At 40.3% G+C, this 27,739-nt stretch overlaps 1 protein-coding gene across 3 annotated transcripts in view; it reads right to left on the minus strand.

The window, feature by feature from the left end:
* The window catches only part of LOC136885119 (uncharacterized), an 81,557-nt gene that overhangs the window by 33,249 nt on the left and 20,569 nt on the right, over positions 1-27,739 (minus strand). For 2 of the 3 annotated variants that reach the window (XM_068229976.1, XM_068229974.1), the window contains exon 1: positions 11,345-11,476. The exons of the other annotated variant lie outside the window; for it this stretch is intronic. In XM_068229976.1, coding sequence (XP_068086077.1) covers positions 11,345-11,354 — 10 coding nt within the window. In that variant the 5' untranslated portion in view covers positions 11,355-11,476. Of the gene's footprint in view, positions 1-11,344; positions 11,477-27,739 lie in introns of those variants that run through there. 3 annotated transcript variants of the gene reach the window in all.

The raw sequence follows: 27,739 nt of genomic DNA on the forward strand, positions 1-27,739 counted from the left end.
CTCGTACACAACCGCACCCGGCTTGCTGGAGCGAAGAAATGATGATGATGATGATGATGATGAATATCTTTCTCTGAATACCTATCATAAAAATATCTGAATAAATAGAATTACTCAAATAAAATAAAATAATTGAAATAAATTAGATTAATAAAATCGAAATGTCCGTAGTATGGGCACCAGATTTCACGAGAATGGATCCCTCGAATTTTAATAGAGCATGATAATAATTCCTTCTCTCCCAGGGCGTGTACATAAAAGCTGCATACTGGTACATCTGCTTCAGGCCTTACCTAACCTCCTGAAAATGACTAAATAGGTAGGAACTGCACCTAGGTTTATCAATAACACCACTGATTCTAAAATATCTAACTATATTCTCAATAAAATCCGTGCATGAGCACCTCATCAACACACCAAAATATTCTTATAATACACACACAAAATATTGCTGGAAGACTACACATCTACAACAACAACAATTAAAACAGTGGGAAAACGAAAGTGAGGACTAAGCCACCATTTGCAGTTAGTCTGTTGAACAATGCACATATATGTAGATAAGTACCCTTCACTGTCTCTGTATCAACACGACTTTCAAATTCTCATAATTGGCACTTATTATACACTGACTGACAGAGCAAATGCAACACCAAGAAGGAGTGGTCAGAACTTTATGCCAATTGCAGGGTAGACTGACGTCACTGAGGTATGCTCATGATGTGAAATGCGCCGCTGTGCTGCGCACGTAGCGAACGATAAATGGGAAACGGCGTTGGCAAATGGCCCACTTCGTACCGTGATTACTCAGCCGACAGTCATTGTAGAACGTGTTGTCATGTGCCACAGGACACGTGTATAGCTAAGAATGCCAGGCCGCCATCAATGGAGGCATTTCCAGCAGACAGACGACTTTACGAGGGGTATGGTGATCGGGCTGAGAAGGGCAGGTTGGTCGCTTCGTCAAATCGCAGCCGATACCCATAGGGATGTGTCCACGGTGCAGCGCCTGTGGCGAAGATGGTTGGCGCAGGGACATGTGGCACGTGCGAGGGGTCCAGGCGCAGCCCGAATGACGTCAGCACGCGAGGATCGGCGCATCCGCCGCCAAGCGGTGGCAGCCCCGCACGCCACGTCAACCGCCATTCTTCAGCATGTGCAAGACACCCTGGCTGTTCCAATATCAACCAGAACAATTTCCCGTCGATTGGTTGAAGGAGGCCTGCACTCCCGGCGTCCGCTCAGAAGACTACCATTGACTCCACAGCATAGACGTGCACGCCTGGCATGGTGCCGGGCTAGAGCGACTTGGATGAGGGAATGGCGGAACGTCGTGTTCTCCGATGAGTCACGCTTCTGTTCTGTCAGTAATAGTCACCGCAGACGAGTGTGGCGTCGGCGTGGAGAAAGGTCAAATCCGGCAGTAACTGTGGAGCGCCCTACCGCTAGACAACGCGGCATCATGGTTTGGGGCGCTATTGCGTATGATTCCACGTAACCTCTAGTGCGTATTCAAGGCACGTTAAATGCCCACCGCTACGTGCAGCATGTGCTGCGGCCGGTGGCACTCCCGTAGCTTCAGGGGCTGCCCAATGCTGTTTCAGCAGGATAATGCCCGCCCACACACTGCTCGCATCTCCCAACAGGCTCTACGAGGTGTACAGATGCTTCCGTGGCCAGCGTACTCTCCGGATCTCTCACCAATCGAACACGTGTGGGATCTCATTGGACGCCGTTTGCAAACTCTGCCCCAGCCTCGAACGGACGACCAACTGTGGCAAATGTTTGACAGAGAATGGAGAACCATCCCTCAGGACACCATCCACACTCTTATTGACTCTGTACCTCGATGTGTTTCTGCGTGCATCGCCGCTCGCGGTGGTCCTACATCCTACTGAGTCGATGCCGTGCGCATTGTGTAACCTGCATATCGGTTTGAAATAAACATCAATTATTCATCCGTGCTGTCTCTGTTTTTTCCCCAACTTTCATCCCTTTCGAACCACTCCTCCTTGGTGTTGCATTGTCACTGTCAGTCAGTGTATCACATAGATACAGTACCTCATAATTCTGTGTTCACTGACTCTAACACTTGTTTTAAAGATGTATTGGGCCGATGACCTTTGATGTTAGGCCCCTTAAAACAACAAGCAAGCAAGCAACAAGCAAGATGTGCTGATTTTATTTCAACTTTATTATGTCCTTTAATTATGTTTATTTAAACTTCACATTCTGGGAAGACAACAGGAATATTCAGCAAAGACGTTGGACGTGGCATGAAAGGGCCGAGGATGACTACCGTGGTGACCCTCACTTTGGGGGTTACGTTTCCGGAGTATCTGAGGAATTTCATGGCATGTCCATGGAGTACGTTTGATTTTTTTTCTTTCTTATTAACATTGTTTTGTTTGCTCATTTTTGTTCTCTGCGTGTTTTATTTCTTTTCTTTTTTCTGTACAGTATGTAGAGTTTGAAAGAGTGAATTTTGGCATGAGCTGAACATATTATTTTTCTCATTTAAAGGATCAAATGGGTATTATTACTGTAGATCTAGAGAAAATAATAATAAAGTATCAACAAGCAAGATGTATTCACTTGAGCAATACACGCTTGTCATACCTTAACATAAATTATGAAAATTCTGAGATAGCTTTCACCAACATATAATACCAGGCCACCACAAGTGATACAATACCCAGTGCCTAGGCACTCCACAGATTGTAGGCCACCCACGTTTTACAAACATAAAAAGACTACGTTCCTCGAACGTTTGAAGTCCAGTCCAGTATAGTGCAGAAGTGTCATTCCAGTACTGTATCAGAAGTTGTCAGTGTACCAGTGTGTTCCTCGCCGTATCATCACATGCCTAAATAGACATAAGCTTCCCCTTCCTCTTACATGATCTGTCTAGATTCATCCTGGCCAGCCAATCATGAGTAGATCCTCTAGTCAAGACCATGCCTTGAATCTCTTTCTGGCCCCAAGACAATAACACCACCAAGGGACACTGGGGTGTTCCACATAAGTCATTGGAACTTTTCGGCTACAATAACAAGTCCACCTCATCAGACTTTGGGATGTCCACATGAGCAATACAAAGTTTCCAAGTTAAAATAGCAATGTTTTTCTCAGCCATTGTACAAAACAAATTACTTCTACCACATTGAGACCTTCCAGCTTACCATATTAAGAATAAATGTACAAATGAAATAATAATAATAATAATAATAATAATAATAATAATAATAATAATAATAATAATAATAATAATAATAATAATAATAATAATAATAATAATAATAATAATAATAATAATAATAATAATAATAATAATAATAATAATAATAAATCAAATACTGACAATAATATCTCTCACTTCTAAATATAGTGCGAAGGTGTGATATATTTACTATCACAACTTTGCTGCTTAAACTATCTAAGTATTCTTCAGTATCTTTGTGCTCAGATAATCTGGCCCCCTTGATTTTTAAAGAATTTTCTTTGAAAAGAGACTGTGGTTTTTCTCTCTGTCCTTCCAAATTGCAGAAACCATTGAGTGTGGTACACCCAACATTCCTTCCTGATGCAGATATTTGATTCCCCATTTTTTAATCACCATATATGTTTGATATTTCGTCAATATTAAACATTTTCCTTGTACGATATCTTCACAGCAATGCTTGTCTTGATTAATGTTTCCTTTTTTTCCAGTCACTATTGATCTGCATTTAGGGCAGTCGCCCAGACGGCAGATTCACTATCTGTTGTTTTCCTAGGCTTTTCTTAAATTATTATTTAACAGACTGATTCAAAATAAGCGTTACATTGTTGTCAGCAATCCCCAAATATGTAACACACAAAAGTCAACATTGGACCTTATAGCCAATTTATTTCTACGAATATGTGATCAGAATAAGTCGCCTTATAAGATATGATGTAATAAGCGACGTCGTACTAAATAATTTTTTTAAATACAGTGTTTATATATACGATTTAGACGGGACCGTTAGATTACGCTGTTTAATCCAATACGTCGTTAAAAGTGGTGTCGCTATAAACGGTTTCGATTGTACGTTTATAATATTGTTCCTTTGGTGAAAGTTTTATTGTACAATATTGAATCAAAATCTCAAAAACTATTATTACCGCACTTAAGTTGGTAAACCGTCAACCATTACCTCTCTGTTGAAATTTGCTCAGAGAATATTAAAAACTTACCATTTTGTAGCTTTTATTTTTCCAGTGTTGATGCATATACCCCCTCCCGCTCCCATATCCCACAAAACTGGGCATTTTTTCTTTATCTCCGACTTCTAATTCCCAATCGCTGCTACTGTGTACAATAGCACAGTTAAAGAATGCAATACTTGCAGTACTTATGTGCAATTTGGTCTTCCTTGAATGAACTAATGGTGTTACAAAACAGGGCAATAACGAATATATTTAACTTACCATTATACACCCCAGTAAAAGACCTGTACATTCAGACCAAAATTCTACCTCTCAGCATAATTACAGAGCTTAATTCTGTTATACTAATGTATAAAATAAAAAGAAACACAATATTTCACAACATTACTTTAATAACTAATGCAGACAACCACGGGTATCAAACTAGACATGCAGATGATTTGGCCTTGTACCATATCAACTCTTCAAAATATGGGAGGAATAGTTGTATATTTTCAGCAATTGAAGCATACTGGTACAACAATTTTCCCGCTGACGTAAAAATTGACCCTACTTTAAAAAGTTTCAAACGAAAGGCAAAGGAAAATTTATGGAATAGGTACATCATAGGTCAATATATATACATAGGTAATGTTTAAAACAACCACTCCCTCTGTCAATCATCCTATGCATTGTTACTCACTTTTAGTACTAAATATTTTAAGTACCGTATCTTAGTATAATTAAAAAGACTATAGAATAGTAAGGGATAAATTCATTTATTTTTAACACTTTCTTATCCAGCTCCTTGGCTGAATGGTCAGCACAGTGCCCTTCGATTCGGTTCAATTCCTGGCCGTATCGGAGATTTTAACCTTAAATGGTTAATTCCCTTGGCTCGGGGACTGGGTGTTTGTGCTGTCCCCAATATCCCTGCAACTTACACACCACACATAACACTATCCTCCACCACAATAACATGCAGTTACCTACACATGACAGATGCCGCCCACCCTCATTGGAGGGTCTGCCTTACAAGGGCTGCACCCAGCTAGAATTAGCCACAAGAAATTATTATTAACACTTTCTTTATTGATGTTCTACTTTTACTGTTTAAGTCACCTGATTTTATCATTGTATGTATCAGAGTTTGTAGATCCGCCACTGAATATACTATTTATTGTACAATTCCTCTGTATGAGCCTTTGGTTCGTTGGAATTAATTATTGCAATAAATGTCTATGTATTTCATGTAACTTACAGCATAGGTAAGTAAGCACCAACGGTAGGCCCTATCGGTGCTTGCAAATTTGAAAGATTTGCTTACAAATTTTGAATTTTCTGACACCACCAGTAGAATAATAACCACCAGTCGCCACTGATGATATAACTTTTGTCGTACAATGAATCTGCAGAAGATGTGAAGTAATTGCTAATTTAATGTTGTGTGGTCTACGAAGAGGCCGTATAGGTGACCTGTGCGTCTGTGAGGATGGGGCCCTACCTATGATGAATTCTCATGTTGAAGACAGCACAGACCCTCAGCCATTGGAATTGGGTGAAAGGCCAGGATGCTAACAATTTAACCATGGAGTCAGACGGAGCAATTGTTGAATATTTCTCTGAAATGAAATTAATCTTCGTAGCAAGTTTTTACAACCGGATGCCCTTCCTGACCTCATCAAAGGAGTTAATGAGATCAAAGGGAGTGTGGGTTCATGACAAATAGACCCTTAGCTGAGTCGTGACATTGTTTCCACTTATTTGTGCCAGGCTCCTCACTTTCATCTATCCTATCCGACCTCACTTGATCAACTGTTGTTCTTTTCTTCCCTGACGATGTTAGGTAGCGAGGCCTAGGGTGTCTTTCATTTTCACGCCCTTCATGGTTCTTGTCTTTCTTCGGCCGATAACTTCATTTTTCGAAGTGTCGGATCCCTTTCCATTTTTTCTCTCTGATTAGCGTTATATAGAGGATCGTTGCCTAGTTGTGCTTCCTCTTAAAACAATAATCACCACCACCACCATTAATGATATTAAATGAATGATACACTGTTTCACAGTAAAAAGGGAGCGCATAGCCTACTCCTGTCAAATAGCACCAAGAGGTCTGCTCAAGGCTTAATGTCTCCATCCGATGGATGAATCACCATTACACCGTCATATGCTCTCACTCCATATGGACACTGCAGGTTCGGAACTGAATCCAGGCTTTTGGCACGCAATTTAGTGATTAGAAATTGTATTCCACCACCTCTCCGACATTCTGGACTTGAACCAGCTAACCTTGGTGTCAGATTTTATAGGCTTAACACCTTAATCAGTAGCGGCAATTGGGAATTATAAGTGGGGGGTGGGATATAGCTGCCGCGGGCAGGAGTAATACACATCAAAACTGGGAAGAAAAAAGCTACAAAATTGTAAGTTGTTTGAAGATCTCTGAGCGAATTTCGACAGAGAGGTAAAGTGCGGTAATAATAGTTTTTTGAGATTTTCATTCAATACTATACAATAAAACTTTTACCAAAGGAACAATCATTACATATGCATTGCTATTAAATAGAAGTACGGCGAGATTATACAATTTAAAAAAGCCATTTACTATTTGACTACACACTAAGAAACTAATAGACACTAAAGAGACTGCCAGGCTGAAGAATGCGCGCGGCAAGCGAGTGAATCATACCTGTGTCCATCACCTTAGCAAAAATATCTATATCCCTGCTACCCTTCCTCACAACACATGCAAAGTAGGTACCGGTACTACACAATACGCGCCACTCAGCGAGATATCGAGGGACAGCTATTAGAGCTCTCTCTAGCGGGTAGACCTGAGAACTACTGAGTCTGTCATAAGAGCACATGTATTTGTGTGTGAATTTTTTGGTGTTATTTATGCGTTTTCAGTGAGTTGACCTAATTAAATAGCAGCGTGTGTCATTCCTTGATATCTCCTCTCAACATGAGGGGAAAGGTATGTGCTGTGTTTGGCTGCAGTAACTATGAAGTAGAGAAGAATGCGCGGTCTTTCTTTCACTCCTCTCGTGACAAGAAAATGTATGTAATATTGTGTTTGTATATATATTCTGACAAAGAGATTTTTATAGTAACATACTTCATAATTTTCTGACCTGCTCGACCCATATTTTAACTGGCTTAATCTATAATACGCGTATTTTATTGTACAGTGCAGCAGTTAACCTTCAATACAGATGTGTTGTTGTAGGTGTGATCTGTGGGTTTTGAAATGTCACAGAAGTGATTTGGATAAGGTGTACAGGAAAGAAAGGATGTTACGCTTATATAAGAATTATAAGATCTGTTCAGATCATTTCCAGGCCAGCGACTTTAAAAATCCTCGACTATACAGCCAAGGGTATGTTACATTTTTACTCTAATTGTACGTAAATATTCCTCAAAGCATCACTATTGGCAATATTTTCATACTTTTCTTTCTTTTATCCCTCTTCTCAGATTAAAGCCGGGATTTTGTAGATTTTCTTTCTGTTAGTGGGCTTCATGGAAAATTGCCCAGCTTTTAAATGTTAATTCATTGCATCATGTGTGTAAGGAATGTGCCGATATTTTTATTGACAAGTGTCTTAATGTGATGATACAATGTTTTTTTAAAATGAGAAAAAAGACAAATCTAACCGTAAAAGTTCAGGCAGGAATGCTAAAGCAAAAAAAGTAATGCATAAAGATCAAGCCATTTCACAGCAGTCTATTTCACATCTTGTTTATATGTCTAATTTCAGTCTTTAAATAATAACCTTTTAATAATTCTTCATTAATTTATCCAGAATTGCTTTAGCAACTTCGAACATCTAAACGTAATTTATTTATCAATTCTCGTATATGCAGTTCTATTGATATTTGAATTTAGCGCGACTTTTCAGGTCAAGTCACTAGGAGCGCCACCGTCGAATTGTCTCCCATTTTAACAAGGCTAAATCTGTAAGTGTCGCGTATTGTCTTTACTGTATTTGGTACTACTTACTGCGGCGCTATACAAATCGGTTAGCCGCTGAGAACGACTTTTGTGCGTATTTCCGCTAATAATTTTGTTAATACAACCTGTGACAATACAGTTCGGTGAATAATCTTGTACTATCAACATAGATGAACAATGCACGACAATGACCTTACTGTCCTTCGAAATAGTCCCCTCTCATAACTATGCACTGCTGAGATCGGCGATACATGTCCTGGAAACTTTGCGAGAAGACTTCCTTTGGGTTGGTGCTCAAAAGCCTCGTCACGTTTCGTTGGATGTCAGGAATATCGTCACATCTCTTTCCTTTCAAAGTGAGATGCGTGACTTTTCGGCTCTGACCTTTTTCCAATGAGAGGATCCCGAAGCGCAGTTCCATGCTTTGACGTTTCGTTTCAGGTTCGTACCTGAGACAGCAGGTTTCATCCTCAGTGACAATACAGTTCAAGAGATTTGGTGTCGCATCCGCCGTTTAGACAAAATCCTGCGAAGCCTCTAAACGTGCCTGCTTCTGATCGTCAGTCAAGTGATGCGGCACAAGACGAGAACACGTCTTTCTCTTCCCTAACTTCTACGTAACGATTTGTCTTGTCGCACGGATTCACGGTTAACCTGCAGTTCATCCGCTATCTTACGCACAGTTAATCGCCGATCGTTCGTGATTAATGTCCTCACCTTCTCAATGTTTTCGTCACTGACGGCAGTCGCCGGTCTTCCGCTACGGCGGTTGTCAGAAACACTTCCCCGGTCTCCTCGAAAACGGGCGAACCACTTGTACACACACTTCAAGGACAGTGATTGATCTTCATAAACACGTACCAGCATCGCATGCGTTTCTTTCAGTGTCTTGCCAAGCTTAAAACAAAACTGTACATTGATCTTTTGGTCGTTCATGTTCCTGTTAGCAGTTCAGAACGAACGCACTAAACACGCACTGTGTCAAACATGTCTTTCACGGCACGCACACGATGCTCAACTGAACAACATTGGGAGCAGGTGGTCAAAACCAAGCATGCTAGCGTTAGAGAAAGAGTACAAGATGAATATAAATAAATTGAAAACAAATGCAATGCAGTGCGGTTGAACGAAATCAGATGATGCAGAAATGATAGATTAGGAAATGACTTCTTAAAGGAAGTTCCCGGCCGCAAATTCCATCGTAGAATACGTAGAAATTAAAATATATTGACCGGGCGAGTTGGCCGAGCGGTTAGGGGCGCGCAGCTGTGAGCTTGCATCCCGGAGATATGAGTTCGAACCCCACTGTCAGCAGCCTTGAAAATGGTTTTACGTGGTTTCCCATTTTAGCACCAAGTAAATGCTGGGGCTGTACCTACCTTAATTAAGACCACGGCCACTTCCTTTCCACTCCTAGGCCTTTCCTGTCCAATCGTCGCCATAAAACCTATCTGTATCGGTGCGACGTGAAAGAAATACGCGTATATATAATAATAATAATAATAAATGATAATGAATGAACAACAAAGAAAATATTTAACTACCGGTCATCATCAAATTAAGAGCAATTGCTAAATGGATAGAAGAAACGAGAAAGGACATGGATGAAGTTGGCATCAGTCCAAAATAAATCTTTAATAGAGATACCGATATGTTTCGAACTAAAATTGATAAATTCAAGGGGTTCCAGGAAAAGCAAAATGAAAAGTCCAAGAACATAATGCCACAGGAGAGGAGAAAAGAACTAACCAGCTAGTCAATCGTTACTGTGGTCCTAACTAGGCCTAAATCGAAGAAAGAAGAAGATAAATAAAACAAGATTTAATATCATATCAATATGGGTTTGTTACTTGGGTAGTAGACTAACAATGGCAGAAGTAAGGAGGACATAAAATGCAGACTAGCACAAGCAAGGGAGGTATTTCTTAAAATATGTTAAATTTCCCTTTGGGAAAAAACAAATTAACATAACTATGTTTTTCAACAAGATGTGTGACACGATGTTACCTAACAACCCTGCAAGATGTGATGTGAAATACTGATGGATGGCCAGGCCATACAGATCCACGTCCTATGCAGCTCTCAAGGTACTGTTGCTAGGTAACATCACGTCACACATTTCGTTACGTGTCACTATTTCATTATACAGGTTGGGAAAAATAAAACTGGAATCACAGGACATGCTGGAAACCGTGATTTTGATGCATCAACCGGTTGCTGTCACATGTCTACTCGTGCGCATCGCCCGAGTACTTCCTGTGTCATTACGTGTGGTGTGAGTGAGTGAGTGAGTGAGTGAGTGAGATAAGCAGACATGTTTAGTGACCAGTTGAACGCAACACAGAATGGTGCTCACGATAAAACAGCGCGTGTTCATTGTCGAGTGTGGAAGAGCTGTGCGGAACTGTTTGCGCGAGAGTTTAACACTGGAAGTTTTTGAGCAAAACCTCCAGCAAAGTCTGCAATGAAAAACTTAGTGGCAATATGGCACGAAACGGGCTCTGATAATAATGTTATTGGCTTTACGTCCCACTAACTACTCTTTTACGGTTTCCAAAGACGCCGAGGTGCCGGAATTTTGTTCCGCAGTTCTTTTACGTGCCAGTAAATCTACCGACAAGAGGCTAACGTATTTGAGCACCATCAAATACCAGGATCGAACCTGCCAAGTTGGGTCCAGAAGGCTAGCGCCTCAACCGTCTGAGCCACTCAGCCCGGCAAAACGGGCTCTGTAGCGAATACAAATCGTAACTCTCCCAAAAGAGTTCGAACACCAGAAAGCCTGGAACGAAGATCGACGGAATCTCAACGCTGTTTATCTGTGCAAGTGGGAGTTAAGAGGTCGTTGTGTCGAGACTATCAAAAAGAACCAGCAACTGCATCCTCACAAATTTACTGTTGTGCGTGCTTTAAAGCGAACCTTTGCGTGTTGGAGTTCTGCAAGTGAAGTGGAATCAGGACTTTTGGATCCTCAGTTTTTCTTTCCCTGAGATGAGGCCATTTCCAGAATCTTCTGCGATGCTCATTAACAAGTGTCAAACCCACGTCAGTTCTATTGTTAATACTGTCCGGTGCAGTTTTATTTCGCCTACCCTGTCCAAATTTTCAGATGATCCCCAGCTGTAAAACATATTAATGTCAAAAAGAAATTTGCTCACTTTGATATAGGAATTAGAAATATTCTATTATATTCTAATGAAGAATTATATATACTGTACTTACCAATATTCATGGTTGACTGTTTTATATCTGTATTCTATTCTGAGTCGTCTAAATTTGTTTCATCCAAGTGTCATGCACAACAGTTAATGAAGACAGTGCTACATTTTTCCTTGAACAGTTTCTGTAATGCCGTCATCATCCATATCACACGGAAACTGTGTCTATTTATATTCTAATGATTAGATAGGGATGTCTTACTGCTTGTTTTATTTGTATTAAGAGAGTATGTCGCATCTTTTCCTGTCAATATTGCTTGCTCTAGCAGTCTTAAAATATTGCAGATTCAACCATGAAAAAAAAAAGAATTAAACAGGGTTGTGTTGAGTTGCCGTCCGCGAGTTTCGTCGTAGAACACGCACAGAGAGGCATGTGAAGTGAGGAACACCTATTAATGAAAACATTCCTATACAATAACAATAGTCAGACACAAACAGAAAAATAATAGAGTTTGTTTCTCAAATACATTTTTGAAGGAGTCATATAGGTACGGAGTTTTCAATAGAATACTATTCACAAGAAAACGGAAAAACAGAACTTGATTCATAAATACAGTAAATATTTTGAAGGAATGTTTTGTGTACGAAACTAGCAAAATAATCTCAAGTAAAAAATTAGAAGGTTTCATAAATACATTTTCTTAATAAATATCCTATTACCGTGCTGTATATTATGCATCATGATACGAAATGTGAAACGCTCTACCACCAGTTGTACCACCTGAACAGTTTTCTGAACGAATGCCCGCTTTCTTACCCTTCACTCCCAGCGTCTGTATACAGAATAGCCCACTTAAACCTTTCACCGCAGATATATCTGGAACAACAAGAGATATTGAAAAATGACTTTCAAAGCAGGAAGGCAGGGAAGGGGCTAATTAAAGTAAATACTATGAGCCAGTCAAAAACGTACGAAAATAGTATTTTCAACACCAACTTACGTTTTTTTAAATGGACACCCTGTATTATTTCGTAAGCAGTCGTTAATATGGAAAATCACATAAGTAATGGCGTTTGTTTCATCGCAATAGGTCAATTACATCCCGAGATATTGCAACGTGAAGTTGACGCTTGAGATCGAAACGCGCAGCAGTTGCAAATCCCGAGACTCCTGCACGAATCTCACGGTCCTCTTACTCGCGATATGATTGCCGTACTACAATGCGTCAGGCGCTATACTTAATGCTATTTGTACTGCTATCAAGAGGGATGAAAACAAGAGAATTTCGTTACAGTAACTTTGCTGTACGAATTATGTACATTCTGAAGTAGTACAGTACAGAGTACTTCAATGTACTGTGTAGGTAAATAAAACACGCAAGAGAGAAACTGTTATTTACATATCCTTTTGCTGTGACAGGAAACCCTTCTCTTATTTTCACAATATATATATATAATACGCTCTGAAATATACGCATAACATACACCAAATTAATCGGGAAGAAATGTTCTACTCATATCGACCGCTTAAACAAACTTCAATAAAGTCAGTGATGTAGTTGGAACAAAATATTTACAGGAACTCACCTTATTAATTCAGCAATTTCCAAATGGACTCATATTAAGTGTCAAAATCAGCGGCCTTATGTTTCCGACAAGTTGTTTCGTCAGCTGAACGTTTCCCCTTTCGTAGCCATGACTTGACATATGGTTGTGGGTTAAATAAATGCTCAGAGGGTCCAACGCTGCTTATGAACCAGCACCAGTACCGCAACCAGCAGCCTCTTTTCGGCGTGGATCTCATTGTACACCCATGACGTTTCAGCGCTATGTATAGATTATAAGATATTCTTACTGAATGTAAAAATGTTACGTCATTCTAAAGCGGCAAAATATTTTCCGGAACGGCGTTCCGGCCCATTCCGGTCCAACTAAACCACTGAATATAGTGTACAGTGCCGAAAGAAGCGAGCGAAATCTAGAAGGCATTGACCTTATGCGCCAGCTACCTACGTTGTCGGAGGGAAGTGAACGCTGTTGTTTGTAGTTCTGCAATTTAATGGTTTTGTTCATTTTTGAATGTTCTTTTTAAGTGATATGGATGGTTGAAGGCCAGCCTTTTTTTCTTTTTTGTCTTTGAAATTTTGAAGAAATGTGAGAAAAATAAAAACTTTCTGATTTGGTCAGTAAATTTTGGAAAGTTATATATCTTTTTGTGTATGACTATTTTTCATTCAGTATCTTTTAGAGTATGAATTTACAAGTGAAACATTAAAAAATATACAATTTGGACAATAAATAAGTGAAATATGCATAATTTAGTGAAATACAACAATAAAGCAAGAAAAGGGCCTGGGATTTCTTGTACATCCCAGCCGAAATGTGTGGGAGCGAAAGGGCTAACATGATTTCCTGATATAAAACCATCTGCCACCTTCTCAAGATTTATTATTCTCATTTCACATTTAGCCTTCGAAGACTATCAAACTCCACGTTTTACGGGGACTTAACATCTAGGAGGAAAATATTTTTTGGGGGGGGGAGGATGGCACTCTACTCCCCTAAGATCATTTGGGGGGGATGGCACTCTACTCCCCTAAGATCATTTTAGGTGGGGGCAGAAAACGCCTTGCCCCCTCCCCCGGCGCCGCTGATCTATCATCAATATGGGTTTGACATTATTTTGATTGTTGATATTTTCTGCCTTGATTCTAAACAAAGAGAGTGACTTCAATAATAGGAAGGGGGGTGGGGCAGTTAAATCTATGCATGTCACCCAGCAGAGTTGTAACGAATGCGATACGGGCCCGCCTGCCAAAATAAAAATTAGGGCCCCCCTCAAATAAAACCCTATGAATAACTATACATTTAATTACAGAAGCTATTTGAGATTCTGAAGGTGATCAGGACCAGGTACCGAGGACAAAGAATCTGTATAAAAATCAATCTGCAGTGATAAGAATCGAGGGCTTTGAAAAAGAAGCAGCAATCCAGAAAGGAGTGAGCCAAGGTTGCAGTTGTCCCCCCTCCTTTTAAATGTTTATATAGAACAGGTGGTAAAGAAAATCAAAGAGGAATTTGGGAAGGGAATCACAATACAAGGAGAGGAAATCAAAATCCCGAGATTTGCTGATGATATTGTTATTTTATCTGAGACTGCAGACATTTCTGAAGGGTATGGACAAAGTCTTGTGTAAGGACTACAAAATGAAAATAAATAATTCCAAAACAAAAGTAATGGAGTGCAGTTGAACGAAGTCAGGTGATGCACGAAGGAAATGAAGTCTTAAAGGAAGTAGATGAATATTGTTACTTGGGTAGTAAAATAACTAATGATGGCAGAATAAAGGAGGACATAAAATGCAGACTAGCACAAGCAAAGAAAGACTTTCTTAAGAAAATAAATTTGTTCACTTCGGACATTGATATAGGAATTAGAAAAGTGTTTTTGAAGACTTTCGTCTGGAGCGTGGCACTGTATGGAAGTGAAACATGGTACATGGACCATAACTAGCTCAAAAAGAAAGAGAATAGAAGGTTTTGAAATGTGGTGTTACAGAAGAATGCTGAAGGTGAGATGGGTAGATCGAATCACGAATGACGAGATACTAAATAGAATTGGTGAGAGGAGATCAATTTGGCGAAATTTGACCGGAAGAAGAGATAGAATGATAGGACACATCTTAAGACACCCAGGACTTGTGCAGTTGGTGTTTGAGGGAAGTGTAGGTGGTAAGAATGGTAGGGGTAGACCAAGGTATGAATATGAAAAGCAGATGTAGGATGCAGCCGTTATGTAGAATTGAAAAGCTTAGCACAGGATAGGGTAGCGTAAAAAGCTGCATCAAACCAGTCCATGGACTGATGACTCATACATCAACAACAACAAGATCATTAAAATGATCATTAAAAATAAAGTTTAATACGTTGTATTTGACTGCCCCCGTCGATTAACAGCTGAGCTGCCAACCATGAACCACTTGGTTGTTCGAAGTGTCGGTTATAACAATTTATCATTCAATTACTACTGATCTGCATTTAGGGCAGTCGCCCAGGTGGAAGATTCCCTATCTGTTGTTTTCCTAGCCTTTTTTTAAATGACTGCAAAGAAATTGGAAATTTATTAAACGTCTCCCTTGGTAAGTTATTCCAGTCCCTAACTTCCCTTCCCATAAACCAATATTTGCCCCAATTTGTCCTCTTGAATTCCAAATTTATCTTCATATTGTTATATTTCTTACTTTTAAAGACAACACTCAAACTTATTCGTCTACTAATGTCATTTCACGCCATCTCTCCACTGACAGCTCGGAACATACCGCTTAGTCGAGCAGCTTGTCTCCTTCCTTCCAAGTTTTCGCAGCCCAAACTTTGCAACATTTTTGTGACACTACTCTTTTGTCGGAAATCATCCATAACAAAAATCGGGCTCTGTAGAGAATAAAAACCGTAACTATTTCAAAAGAGTTCTAAGACCAGAAAACTTCGCTCGAATGAAAGAAAGACTGGAACGAAGCCGGACGAATTCTCAATGCCGTTTATCTGTGCAAGTGGGAATTTCGAGGTCGTTGTATCGAAACATGATCATTTTTTAACTAAAATATGATATTTTGCTGTCAGTTTTCATTGGTGTAATTATTTTTAAATGAAATGAAATGAAATGTCGTATGGCTTTTAGTGCCGGGATATCCCAGGACGGGTTCGGCTCGCCAGGTGCAGGTTTTTCTATTTGACTCCCGTAGGCGACCTGCGCGTCGTGATGAGGATGAAATGTTGATGAAGACAACACATACACCCAGCCCCCGTGCCATTGGAATTAACCAATTAAGGTTAAAATCCCCGACACGGCCGGGAATCGAACCCGGGACCCTCTGAACCGAAGGCCAGTACGCTGACCGTTCAGCCAACGAGTCGGACATTTTTAAATCATTTGGTGTAGGTCTTTTGTGAGGAGCTTGTCGCGATTTAGAGAGAGAGCAAGGGCAAGCTTTGTTTACAGTTGTGCTCTGTTGTTACAATAAACTGCTGTTAGATGCAACCATGTGGCAATCCCTCTACGTACAAATTGTAAAAAACAAAGAACTATTTCGACTGATTCTACAAAACCGCCCTGATTATTTCCGTGCAGAGTGACATATATACAGTATCAGTAGCGGTGATTTGGGGGGGGGGGGGAGGGCAGTGGCCCCCATACTTTCTGGAGAAATAATTACATTTTTATTCCATTTTAGCCAGTTGAAGCCAGGAATTATTTAAAAGAGCAGTCTGTACAAGCCCTGTTGCCTTATCAGCTGATTCTTTCCTTTATATTATTAACAAAATTATTAGCGGATATACGCACAAAATATCGCTCGCCCCGGCCAATCGATTTGTATAGCGCCACAGCAAGTAGTGGACTTTGCATGTGCAGGGTAGCAGGTTTTTTTCTTGCCAAGGTCATGGACAATGAGGTATGATTCACTCGCTTGCCGCGCATTTGTCAGTCTGGAAGTCTCCTTACTGTCTGGTAGTTTCTTAGTACCTACTCAAATACTAAATGATGTTAATTGTATAATCACACCGTACTTCTTTTTAATTGTAATATTGTTCCTTTGGTGAAAGTTTTATTCTATATATTGTAAATCAACAGCCCGTTTCCAGTCAGTGACCGGGTCAGGAATGGAATGAACGAAGCCCCCATCCAGCGGCGAGGATACGAATTGTGCCGGCTGCTGAAGCCTGTCGCTCTCCTCAGAGGCAATGATTATTGAATGACAGATGAAATGAAATGATATTGGAGAGTGTTGCTGGAATGAATTATGACAGCGAAAACCGGAATACCCGAAGAAAAACATGTCCCACCTCCGCTTTGTCCAGCACAAATCTCACATGGAGTGACCGGGATTTGAAACTTAGAACCCAGCGGTGAGAGGCCGGCGCGCTGCCGCCTGAGCCACGGAGACTCTATTTGTATAGTATTGAATCAAAATCTAAAAAAATCTACTATTACCGCGCTTAAATGGGTAAATTGTCAATCTTTAATCCTCTGTCGAAATTCGCTCAGAGAACATAAATCTTACCATTTCGTAACCCCCCTTTTTTTTCAGTTTTGTCCGCTACATCCCACGAAGCCGGGTACTGATTGTTGTTTGTATACTTTTTGCCCCCGCACTTTTAATTCCCAACCGCCGCTACTGTACAGTATTATTATTATTTTCTTTTTTGCGAGGAATCTACGGGGCCCCTTAAAGGCCTGCGCCCGCCTGCATTACAGGCCCTGCAGACCCTAACATTACGCCCCTGAGCTTACGGAAGCCTCTTCCTCATCACCACGGTGATTAGTGCGGCCCGGATTTTGAAGACTTGTTTCCTTGGTTCGACTTTAAGCAGCTAAGTCCTGCCGTCTAATTCAAAATCGCCATCCCTAAAGTGAAGCGAGCTTACGATACCGTACTCTTCTGGGCCGAATGGGTCTATACTTTTAAGGGTGATAATCCAATTATTACGCTTTCTTCCTCTTTTGGTATCGTGAAACATGGCACATTTTGTTCGCTTTTTTTTTTTTTTTTTTTTTTTTTTTTTAAGAAACCCTTACAAAGATCCACCGCGCACCTTCGAACTGGCATATTCTTCACAAGTAAATCTGTGCTAAAACAGAAAACTACAACACTGAGACGATGGTAGTGTAGCGTGTAGCTAGACTTGATCTAGACCAAAGAGAATAAGACTATTGATATTGGCGGCATTGTTTATAGTCCTGCGCTCTGGATGGGAAGCGAGGCTCGATCGGAAACTGATGACGTCATTGCCGCCCCGCAACCCGCTTGACCATTGCATATAATTTACTAGAAGCCATTTCATTGTTCTGTCTATAAAATGCATAAATGTTTTTCGGCAGTTTAAGATTGTGGAAATGTTTGTCCAGCTGTAGTTTTTTTGGTTGACGCGAGAATTTTCTTCACTTTGGTATGGCAAGTGGCAATGCTGTCACAAACTGCTCATCATGGCAAGTGGTGTCGTATAACACCGTCATAAGTATTAAAAGCGAAGTCCTGGGCTTCTCTTATTTGACAAGCTTAGTTGAATTGAACCATTGCTCGTGTTATTATACAGTAATACGTTAATAACGTAAGCTATGACTAGAAAACACACAAGCTCCTGCTCGACATCTAGCCGAGATTTTCGAATTCTGACAAGTTTTAAGGTTAAGTTGAACTGTGTTGGCTAGGTTTAAAGACATGAATGCACTGAAGCATTCCTTGACACTGCAAATGGTCCATTACCGGTACGGTATATCTTGTTAGTAGACGTACGCTCTCATCACGTACCGTATTTTTTAAAAAGATTTGTCAAATGCTTTTCATCATCAATGAATAAAGACATCTGTATTTTTATTGCCCTGCAGGTTGTTGGTTGGGCATGAGGCGAATAGGGAATCTGCCTCCCTGGGCGACTGCCCTAAATGCACATCAATGGTGATTGATTGAACCCCCAAGTAGTAGAGAAAGAAACCTATCATGAAACCTAGCATACGATAGCCTGTGCATATTAAAATTTAGGAAGTTTTGCGTGAAAATAACTCATTCTTATAGGCACGTTTTTTTTAGAATTGTGTTGGTGACCCTGAATACAAGGTTGCCTGATTTAGTAAAAGAGAGAGAAAAAAAAAGAAAATTCCAATAGATAAAAAAACTCCTATGGGTACTCAATAAAAGTGAAGTGGGGTAGAAAGGAGCAGCAATTCTGGAGTTCGGAAAATAAATTCTTACATCGGAGATCTAAAGCTTTCTGTGTAACATATATAGCATTAGGGGAATCCCACAATTCTATGCTTATCAGCTGGTGACTCACGGATTCCTGAGGAGGCCTCTTTGCCTGAGGCGGCTTGGTGTTATGGTAGCATGTTAGTCTTCGATCAACTTCCTCAAATTTTGTTAATTGGTGTTCTTAAAACAGTTTACTGGCGGCTGAACTGGGTGGTCTGGAGCAGTTTCTAAATTTGATTGGATGATTACCGGTACTTTATAAGCAGGTGAGAAGAGATTATATAATATTTCATTACCTGTATTTTTATCGTCGTAAAGAGATGATATAGGCAACTTTATTTAACCTATTTCAAATGATAGTGATCAAGACTGTGTTTTCTCTTGTAGGCCTGCAAAGAGATACTACGGGTATAAATCGAGTAAATATTTGGTGGATTGCATGATAAGCATGTGGTGTTAGTACGGTAACAGTTTAATAGCGCCTCAATGCTAGGGTGACGACCGTACGTGGCCTAGGCCTAGTGTGTGTGGATACTTTGCACCGTTTTCTTCCCGAAAATTCATATCCAAGCTGTAGGCTACATACGGTAACAGTTATATTTTGATGTTTTCAGGTGACATTCATTTACGATATTCTAGAAGCATGCGGGAAAGTGGACCACTCATTGCTTCGAAAATGAAATTCTTTTTAATTTTATAATATTTCAGAAATTGGTGCACCACTATTACCAGTAGCGGCGATTGGGAGTTAGAAGTGGAGGGGGCACAAACATTATTTTATAGACAGCAAAAAGTACCCGGGTTTAAGGGCTAGAGCAGAGTGGGGTGGGGGGATAGGCTATAAAAATTGAAAAATGTTAGCTACAAAATGGTAAGCCTTGTTAATGCTCTCCAAGAGTATCAGTTGTGCTTATTTTCCTATTGTTTTTTCATCTTAGTTTTTTCTTTATACAGCTGAAGATGACCACTAAGTGGTCGAAACATGCTCTGTAAGTGTTAATACGTATTCAGTTTTGCGTGAGGCATAAAATAAAGTATCGATTAGGTGGTTCTTTATGTTAACTTCTTGAGAGTCTTAATTGTTGAGTCTACCAACTTTAGGGTGATAATATCCCCCTGAGGGGTGGGAGTGGTAGAATAACACCCACGTTATCCTCTGCTTGTCGTAAGAAGTGACTAAAAGGAGCCGCAGGGGCTCTGCACTTGGGGGCGTGGGTTGGCGGCCACGGGGCCCTGAGATGAGTCCTGGTATTGCTGCCACTTGTGCCAGGCTTCTCAATTTTATCTATCCTTTCCGACCTCCCTTGGTCAACTTTTGTTCTTTTTTGACCCCGACGGTATTAGAGCACTCGAGGCCTAGGGAGTATTTCACTGTCACGCCCTTCGTGGCCCTTGTCTTTCTTTGGCCGATATTTTCATTTTTTGAAGTGTCGGATCCCTTCTATTTTTTCTCTCTGATTAGTGTTATAACGAGGATGATTGCCCAGTTGTACTTCTTAAAACAATAATGGTAAAACTTCCATAAGCAGGCCGGGCATGGCGCACTTCACACTCTGCTTGCTGTACACGGAGGCTTGGCGGCGGGTGATGCTGTCACCAACTGTTGAGAAAATGTGACAATAGGTTACAATCACTAAATTAACTTTTTCTTGCCGTGCGGGCAGTATGCGCATAGTTTTTATGGGGGGACGGTGGGATTATAGCAAGCGTAGAGGAAGGATCTCTCCTCTCTGGTGCTTCAGGTAATTTAAAACGTTACTTTTCGATCTTTACTAATGATTACCAATGCCGGCCCGCTTACGGAAGCGTCACCACAATAATCACCACCACTACCGTAGTGCGGTAATAATAGTACCAGAACTAAACAAGAAAATGTTCACCAAAGGGACAATAATTACTCATGTATTACAATTAAATAGAAGTTCGGCGTGATTATGCAATGAAAATGTAATTTAGTATTTGACTACCGGGCGAGTTGGCCGTGCGGTTAGGAGCGCGCGGCTGTGAGCTTGCATCCGGGAAATAGTGGGTTCGAATCCCTCTGTCGGCATCCCTGAAGATGGTTTTCCGTGGTTTCCTTATTTTGAACACCAGGCAAATGCTGGGGCTGTACCTTAATTAAGGCCACGGCTGCTTCCTTCCAACTCCTACGCTTTTCCTATCCCATCGTCGCCATAAGACCTATCGGTGCGATGTAAAGCCACTAGCAAAAAAAAAAAAAAAAAAAGTATTTGACTACACACTAACAAAGTTACAGACACTAGATAGAACTTTTTTTGTATTGAAAAGGTGGATCAAAACAACCAACAAATTGTTAATATATCATAGCGTAGTTCAATACTGGTCTAATCATGAGATTAGTTACATGTAATGTAATACTGGATATTGGCCGCACTTAAGCGACTGCAGCTATCGAGCTCGGTCTAGATAGAACTACACAGACACATTTACTGAGCGAGACTGCCAGAATGAGTAATGCGAACAGCAAGAGGGTGAATTATACCTGCGTCCATGACCTTGGAAAAAAATAAACTGCACGCTATCCTTCGCCCCAGCACGTGTTATTTTATACACGCTGCTACGCTGTATGAATCGTTAGGTGCAACGTCTACATTTTGTGAGTATTTCCGCTAAGTATTTGTCCTAATAATTAAAGACATTAAAAGAAGGAATTAGCTGAAAAAGCAATAGGGATTGTACAAATTACTTCTTTTTAATAATTTCTAGTACCAGGTGATTTTTTAAATATTAGGTTTTTCAGTCTGTCGAAAGTTAAAAAGTAGTCAGGTGGCTAAAATGGAATTTTAAAAAAAATTCTCCACAAAGTGGGGGGGCGACTGCCTCCCCTAATTGCTGCTACTGACTATTACATTGCTACTGATTTATGAGAGATGATGCAATGTTTGCTTCTCCAAGTGTTACATTGCACCATAAATGTGATAAGTAGGGCCTGGATGTTTATGACCTAAAATTGTTAGAAATACGACAATAAATATCACTTACAATTTTTTTGGTCATATTTTAAAAAATCTTCAAAATTTTGCCTAAGGGAATCAACATCTATATCATCTGATGGCCAAGCAGGCATCAATTTTTGGTAATTAGACACTCTCATAGTGCATTGGCACTGCCAGTGTCTCCAAGCATCCTACACAGTGGCCTCCATGGTATACACTAGCCATGCGTCTTGGTGGGTGTGCTATGTACCAACTGATGAGCCCAACTTAGCACACGGGGGCGAAATGCTGGCAACCAGGAATAAGTTAGCTGGAATATTTATAATGTCCAATAACGGACCATTTATGATGATATTAAAAACAAATAAGCATCACCCTACCTCTGTTAGCAACGCGCTACTACCGCAGTGAACAGTTGATGCATTTTGACCGCGGTAAACAGTCCTTGTTAAATGTAATACCGTACTCAGAAAAGCTAATGAATCGGGATTGAAAACAAATTCACAAAAACTACACTTACTAACAACATTCAGTTTTGACTAGTAATATTGCACTCATTTTTGCCAGTAGTCTCCCTTAGCCTTAGACAGGTCAATTGCGATACAGTCCGTTTGACCTGTTGAATTCAGGATATCTTCTATATCTTGCTGGAATCCTACAAGTTGAGCTTCAGTGGAATAACCTTTCCTAAATCTGAACTGCCTTCTATGAAACCAGTTATTAATTTCACAAACATATTTAATAAAATCAGAAAGAATGCTTTCCCAAAGCTTATATCCAATGCATGTCAAACTGACTGGCCTGTAAATTTCAGTTAGTATTTGCGCGGACTTGGAAGGGGGAATAAATTCCAACGCTATGGATTTATGGTTTTCAGCACAATACATGAAGATAACTACATCAAATACTTACATGGATCTTTAATTCAATGGATTGCAGAGGAAATGGAGTATTCATCTGTGTAAGCATCTCAGTTTTGGTCAAATCCCCTGTGGGTGGGGCTGGTAGTATACATCCATGGTATCCCCTGCTTGTCGCAAACAAAGGTGACTAAAGGGGATCCGCGGACTTCTTCGATACGTGGGTTGGTGACCATAGGTCACCACTTGCATCACAAACATCTGCGCGCAGTGTTTCCTTCTCGCGGATGACGTGATCGGGTGGTGCACAAGGCTGTCATCCTGTCAACTTAGGAACTAAGTTAAATATGAAATTACTTTTTTTTCCCTTGCCGTGCGGACAATATGCGCCGTAGCAGTATATAAAAGACTCTCGAAGGGAGTGTGGCCCTTTTTCGTGACAGACATTGTCTTAAGGTCAGTGGCGTATACTGAGGGCTACCCCAAATGACTGTGACTTTAACAACGCCAAAAGTCTCCTTGTTGAGGCCGCCAAAGATGTTGCAGAAATCAAGAGAAGCAAAAAGCATGCCTGGTGGAATAGTACCTGCGAATCAGTCCTCCAAGAAAGACTCAATGCGTGGAAACAGTACAACTCTACGAAATCAGAAAATGATTGGGAAACCTACAAAACCCAACGTGCCCAAGCAGCTAGGGTGTTCAGAACTGAGAAACGTAAATACGAAAAATCTCTCATTGAAAAGATAGAATAAAACTTTAGGAAGAATGAAAGCAGAGAGTACTACAGAGCCTTCAAACGCAAACTCACTGGCTATAAACCACCATCTCTATGCTTTGAGCGAACGGACGGCACACTGGTGACGTCAAATGAAGAAAATTGCAGCATTCTGGCAGATTACTTCAAGAATTTACTTAATTGCTCTAAACCGCAAAGCGCCATTGAGACCAAGGAACCCTTATTCAGGTACCCAGATTCCAGACCACCCGACAGAGATGAAATCAAGCACCACATTGCCCGTCTCAAAAATAACAAAGCGCCGGGGGAAGACTCATTAGTAGCAGAACTATGGAAATATGTCCCAGAAGAATCACTTGATATCTTGCAAAAGCAAATAGAAGAAATTTGGAACAAGGAGACCCTACCCGAAGATTGGAAAATAGCTTTGATCCATCCATTACACAAAAAAGGCAGCATGAAGAACATCAACAACTACAGAGGAATATCTTTGCTACCCGTGACTTACAAAATTCTATCACTTGCCATCCTGGGGCGTTTGGAAGCACAAGTCGAACATCAAATAGGTGAATACCAAGGAGGGTTCAGAAAAGGTCGCTCAACAGCTGAACAGATCCAAAATCTGAAAACGATCATCAGATATTGTACACTAAGGTCCAAGCAGTATGTGTCTGTCTTTGTGGACTTTAAGAAAGCGTACGACTCCATTGACCGGGAAGTCCTGCTAAACATCTTAAATGAATTTGGAGTTGATTTGAAACTGCTGGCATTAATTTGAGCCACCCTGTCCGATACAAAATCCAAGGTGAAGTTCCACGAATGTCTCTCGCATTCCTTTGAGATCAAAACAGGAGTCCGACAAGGTGATGGGCTATCCCCGATACTCTTCAACTGTGTTCTTGAAAAGATCATCAGAACATGGCGGGTGAGATTACAGGAAACCAACTACAGTCCATTGAGAATAGGAACCAAATCCAAGGGGATCGCAACAGACTGCTTAGCATTTGCCGATGATATTGCTGTCCTCTCAACCGACATAGAAACCGCTAGAGCTCAAGTTGAAATTTTAAAGGAAATTGCCGAACAAACTGGTTTTGCAGATATTGTTTGAGAAAACAGAAGTAATGACTAACATCAAAGAGGCTTCACCAAAACTCCATACAAAATACGGGGACATCACCCGAGTAGACAAATTCAAATACCTGGGTGAGATCATCATGAAAAATGGACTGGACAAAGAAGCACTTCAGGAGCGAGTACGCAAACTGGAAATAGCCTACCAAACATCCCGCACAATCTACAACAAAAAATGCCTTTCCCAAAACACCCAGATACATCACTATGAAACAGTTCTGAAGCCAGTAGTTCTATATGCAGCCGAAACCCTGTCTCTAAATGCCAACAAAGGACTCCTTAAAGAACTGGAGAAAAGAGAACGCAAAATTGTGAGAGGAATCTTGGGATCAAAGTACAGAAATGGAATCCATCAAAAGAGATCCAACAAGGAAGTCTACAGCAAAATAGAGAAAATTACCGACACAATCAGAAAAAGACGGGCACGATTTTACGGTCATCTGAAAAGAACGGACAGAAGAAAGTTAACTAAAGAAATCTTTCACTTTTTTGATTCAAACCCCAAAACCACAATTCCCTGGTTTAGAAATACCAAAGAAGACCTTCAGATGCTACATATCTCAGCTGAAGACGCCCTTAACAGAGATTTCTTCCGCAAGAAAATATTGACGAACGGGCTAAACCGAGACGAGCAACCGAAGAGAAGACACGGTGCTCCTTGGACAGAGGAGCGTAAGCACGCCCACTCACAAAGAATGAGGGAAATTTGGACTCTAAAGAAGGCCAAGTTCATTGTCAAATGCAACAAGACTTAACGTGGTCCTTGATGGCCCCAGGGAATTATATAATAATAATAATAATAATAATAATAATAATAATAATAATAATAATCATGTGGTGGTGGTGATTATTGTTTTAAGAGGAAGTACAACTAGGCAACCATCCTCTATACAACACTAATCAGAGAGAGAAAAATGGAAGGGATCCGACACTTCGAAAACGAAGTTATCAGCCAACACCCTGTGCGAGGCTTGTGACGTGGGGATGTATACCTTGTGGACATGCCTACCGCACTGGTGAACAGAAAGGATGGAAAAAGAGATTGGCTCAGAAGATGCAAAGAAAGGATATTGGATAGGAAGCAGAGACCCGGCGAAAAGGGGATTGAGCCTATAATATATCGGACGCAGCTATTGAGGTACTAAAGCTAGAACAGAACTAGAACAAGAATGGAGTTATTATGTTGTCGGAACGGAACTTATTACCATTGTGGAACTGATTTATGTATTTCACTATGTATCGGCAGTATTTCTTGGAACTTCAATGTTTATAGTGGTACACAGTACAGCGATACAGTGATGCAGCTGAAACACAGTCATACTATATTATTCACGGTTCGTGATATATTCTACGATTGTGTGGATAAAGAACTTTTAGTTTGAGTCTACTATAAGCAGTATCGACTTTGTATTCTTACAGTGAAACAGTTTAGTTGGTGTGGATATTCAAATTAAGATGGAAAAATTCATGACGTTGGATTTTCTCCAACCGAGATCATTTGTGATCGTATTTCATAGAAGTCTAGCTTCATGTCTAGCTTACAGACAAGGCAAATAGGGATATTTAGGCCCAATAGACCTAAATGGATTACCCAAAGAAAGGAAGGATGTCCATGGAGCAGATCTACCACGGCAAAAAGAGGAACGATTAACCATGGAAACTAGAGGACATCATCTGAAGCAAACTGGTGAATCGACGTTAGATAATGCAAGTGATGATAAATTTCATTAACTTCAAATTCAATTTTTTCAGGCTGAAAAGGAGCTTTTCCAATTCATCTCTCTTTTTAAAAAATAAATTCAGTTAAAATTGAGATTGCATTAATCCCCTTTCTTGTAGCGATATTTAATGGTTAATATTTCATATCCCACCCCTGTGTTTTTCCGATCTGAGTCTCTATTTTAAAAAAAATAAATGTTGCATTACAGTTCCTTTTAAACTGTAAAGCTGGCGCCCAATTATACATAGAGAAGTGGGAAACCATAGTAGAGTGGTAATTAAGATCCGTATATTGTGGCAATTTGCGGGTGAGCCACAGTTCTTATTTACTTTCTTTATTATATGCCATACGCACAGTCACATAAATATTGCTCATCGAGGAGCTGTTGAAGGGAGTGTAACAATATAGAATGAGCCACATTTTGACATTTCTTTTCATTTCGTATTTTACATTCCTTAAATTTCATCAATGTTTCCTGTACTTTTCTAGTTTATTTTTCCTTTCTTTGTGTCAGCATTGGATGAGAGTTCGTTCCACCATTTTAATGCAAAGAATAAATTTTTTAATTTGATTCATACCTTGAAGTGCCTTTTCACTTTCATTTTTTAAGCTCATTAATCTCCATAGATGGCTTCAATATTTTTGTATTGTTTTCTTTATACACAGCTATATAGAATTTCCTTTCCGCTGCGGTAATGTTGTTTGTTCATCTCACATTTTGGCTAGGGAGGTGCTTTGCATGTGTGCTCAGTTCTACATCTCATCAGGACTGTGAATTTTGATTTGTACCTGCGCTCTTGAATACTGTGAGGAGTATTAGGACTTCTTCTTGTGTATTCCTACATCTGAGTGAACTGGTTTCTTGCAACAGGGGTGTTTTCAGGAAGTTCTAGAAACAGTTTTTCATAGTGTCAAATTTGTATGTTTTGGGACCATTTTTGGAACCACTGTGTTTTAGTTTTTCTGTTCTGGGCGCAATATGGCTGAGGTTGACCTTTTCTTAATGCTATTTTTTCAGAGCGTCGACCTATAGAGATCTTTTGCCCCTATTTGCACCATATGATATGAATCTGCATGTAATTGGAATTGCGGAAGTGTAGAGTGTTGAATGTGAGGAAAGGAACGTTAAGGACAGCACAAACAACCAGTCCTCAGAGCAGGGATATTAATCATTACAATTAGAAACCCCTGACCTGTCTGGGAATCGAACCCGGGGCCGCCGGGTGACAGGCGGACGTGTTGACCCCTTACACCGCGGGGCTGGACAAGATGACCTTTGAATTTTTCGAGGCTGATCCCATTGAATG

The sequence above is a fragment of the Anabrus simplex genome, chromosome 13 (assembly GCF_040414725.1).
Source record: "Anabrus simplex isolate iqAnaSimp1 chromosome 13, ASM4041472v1, whole genome shotgun sequence".
In the NCBI taxonomy this organism is placed as follows: Eukaryota; Metazoa; Arthropoda; class Insecta; order Orthoptera; family Tettigoniidae; genus Anabrus; species Anabrus simplex.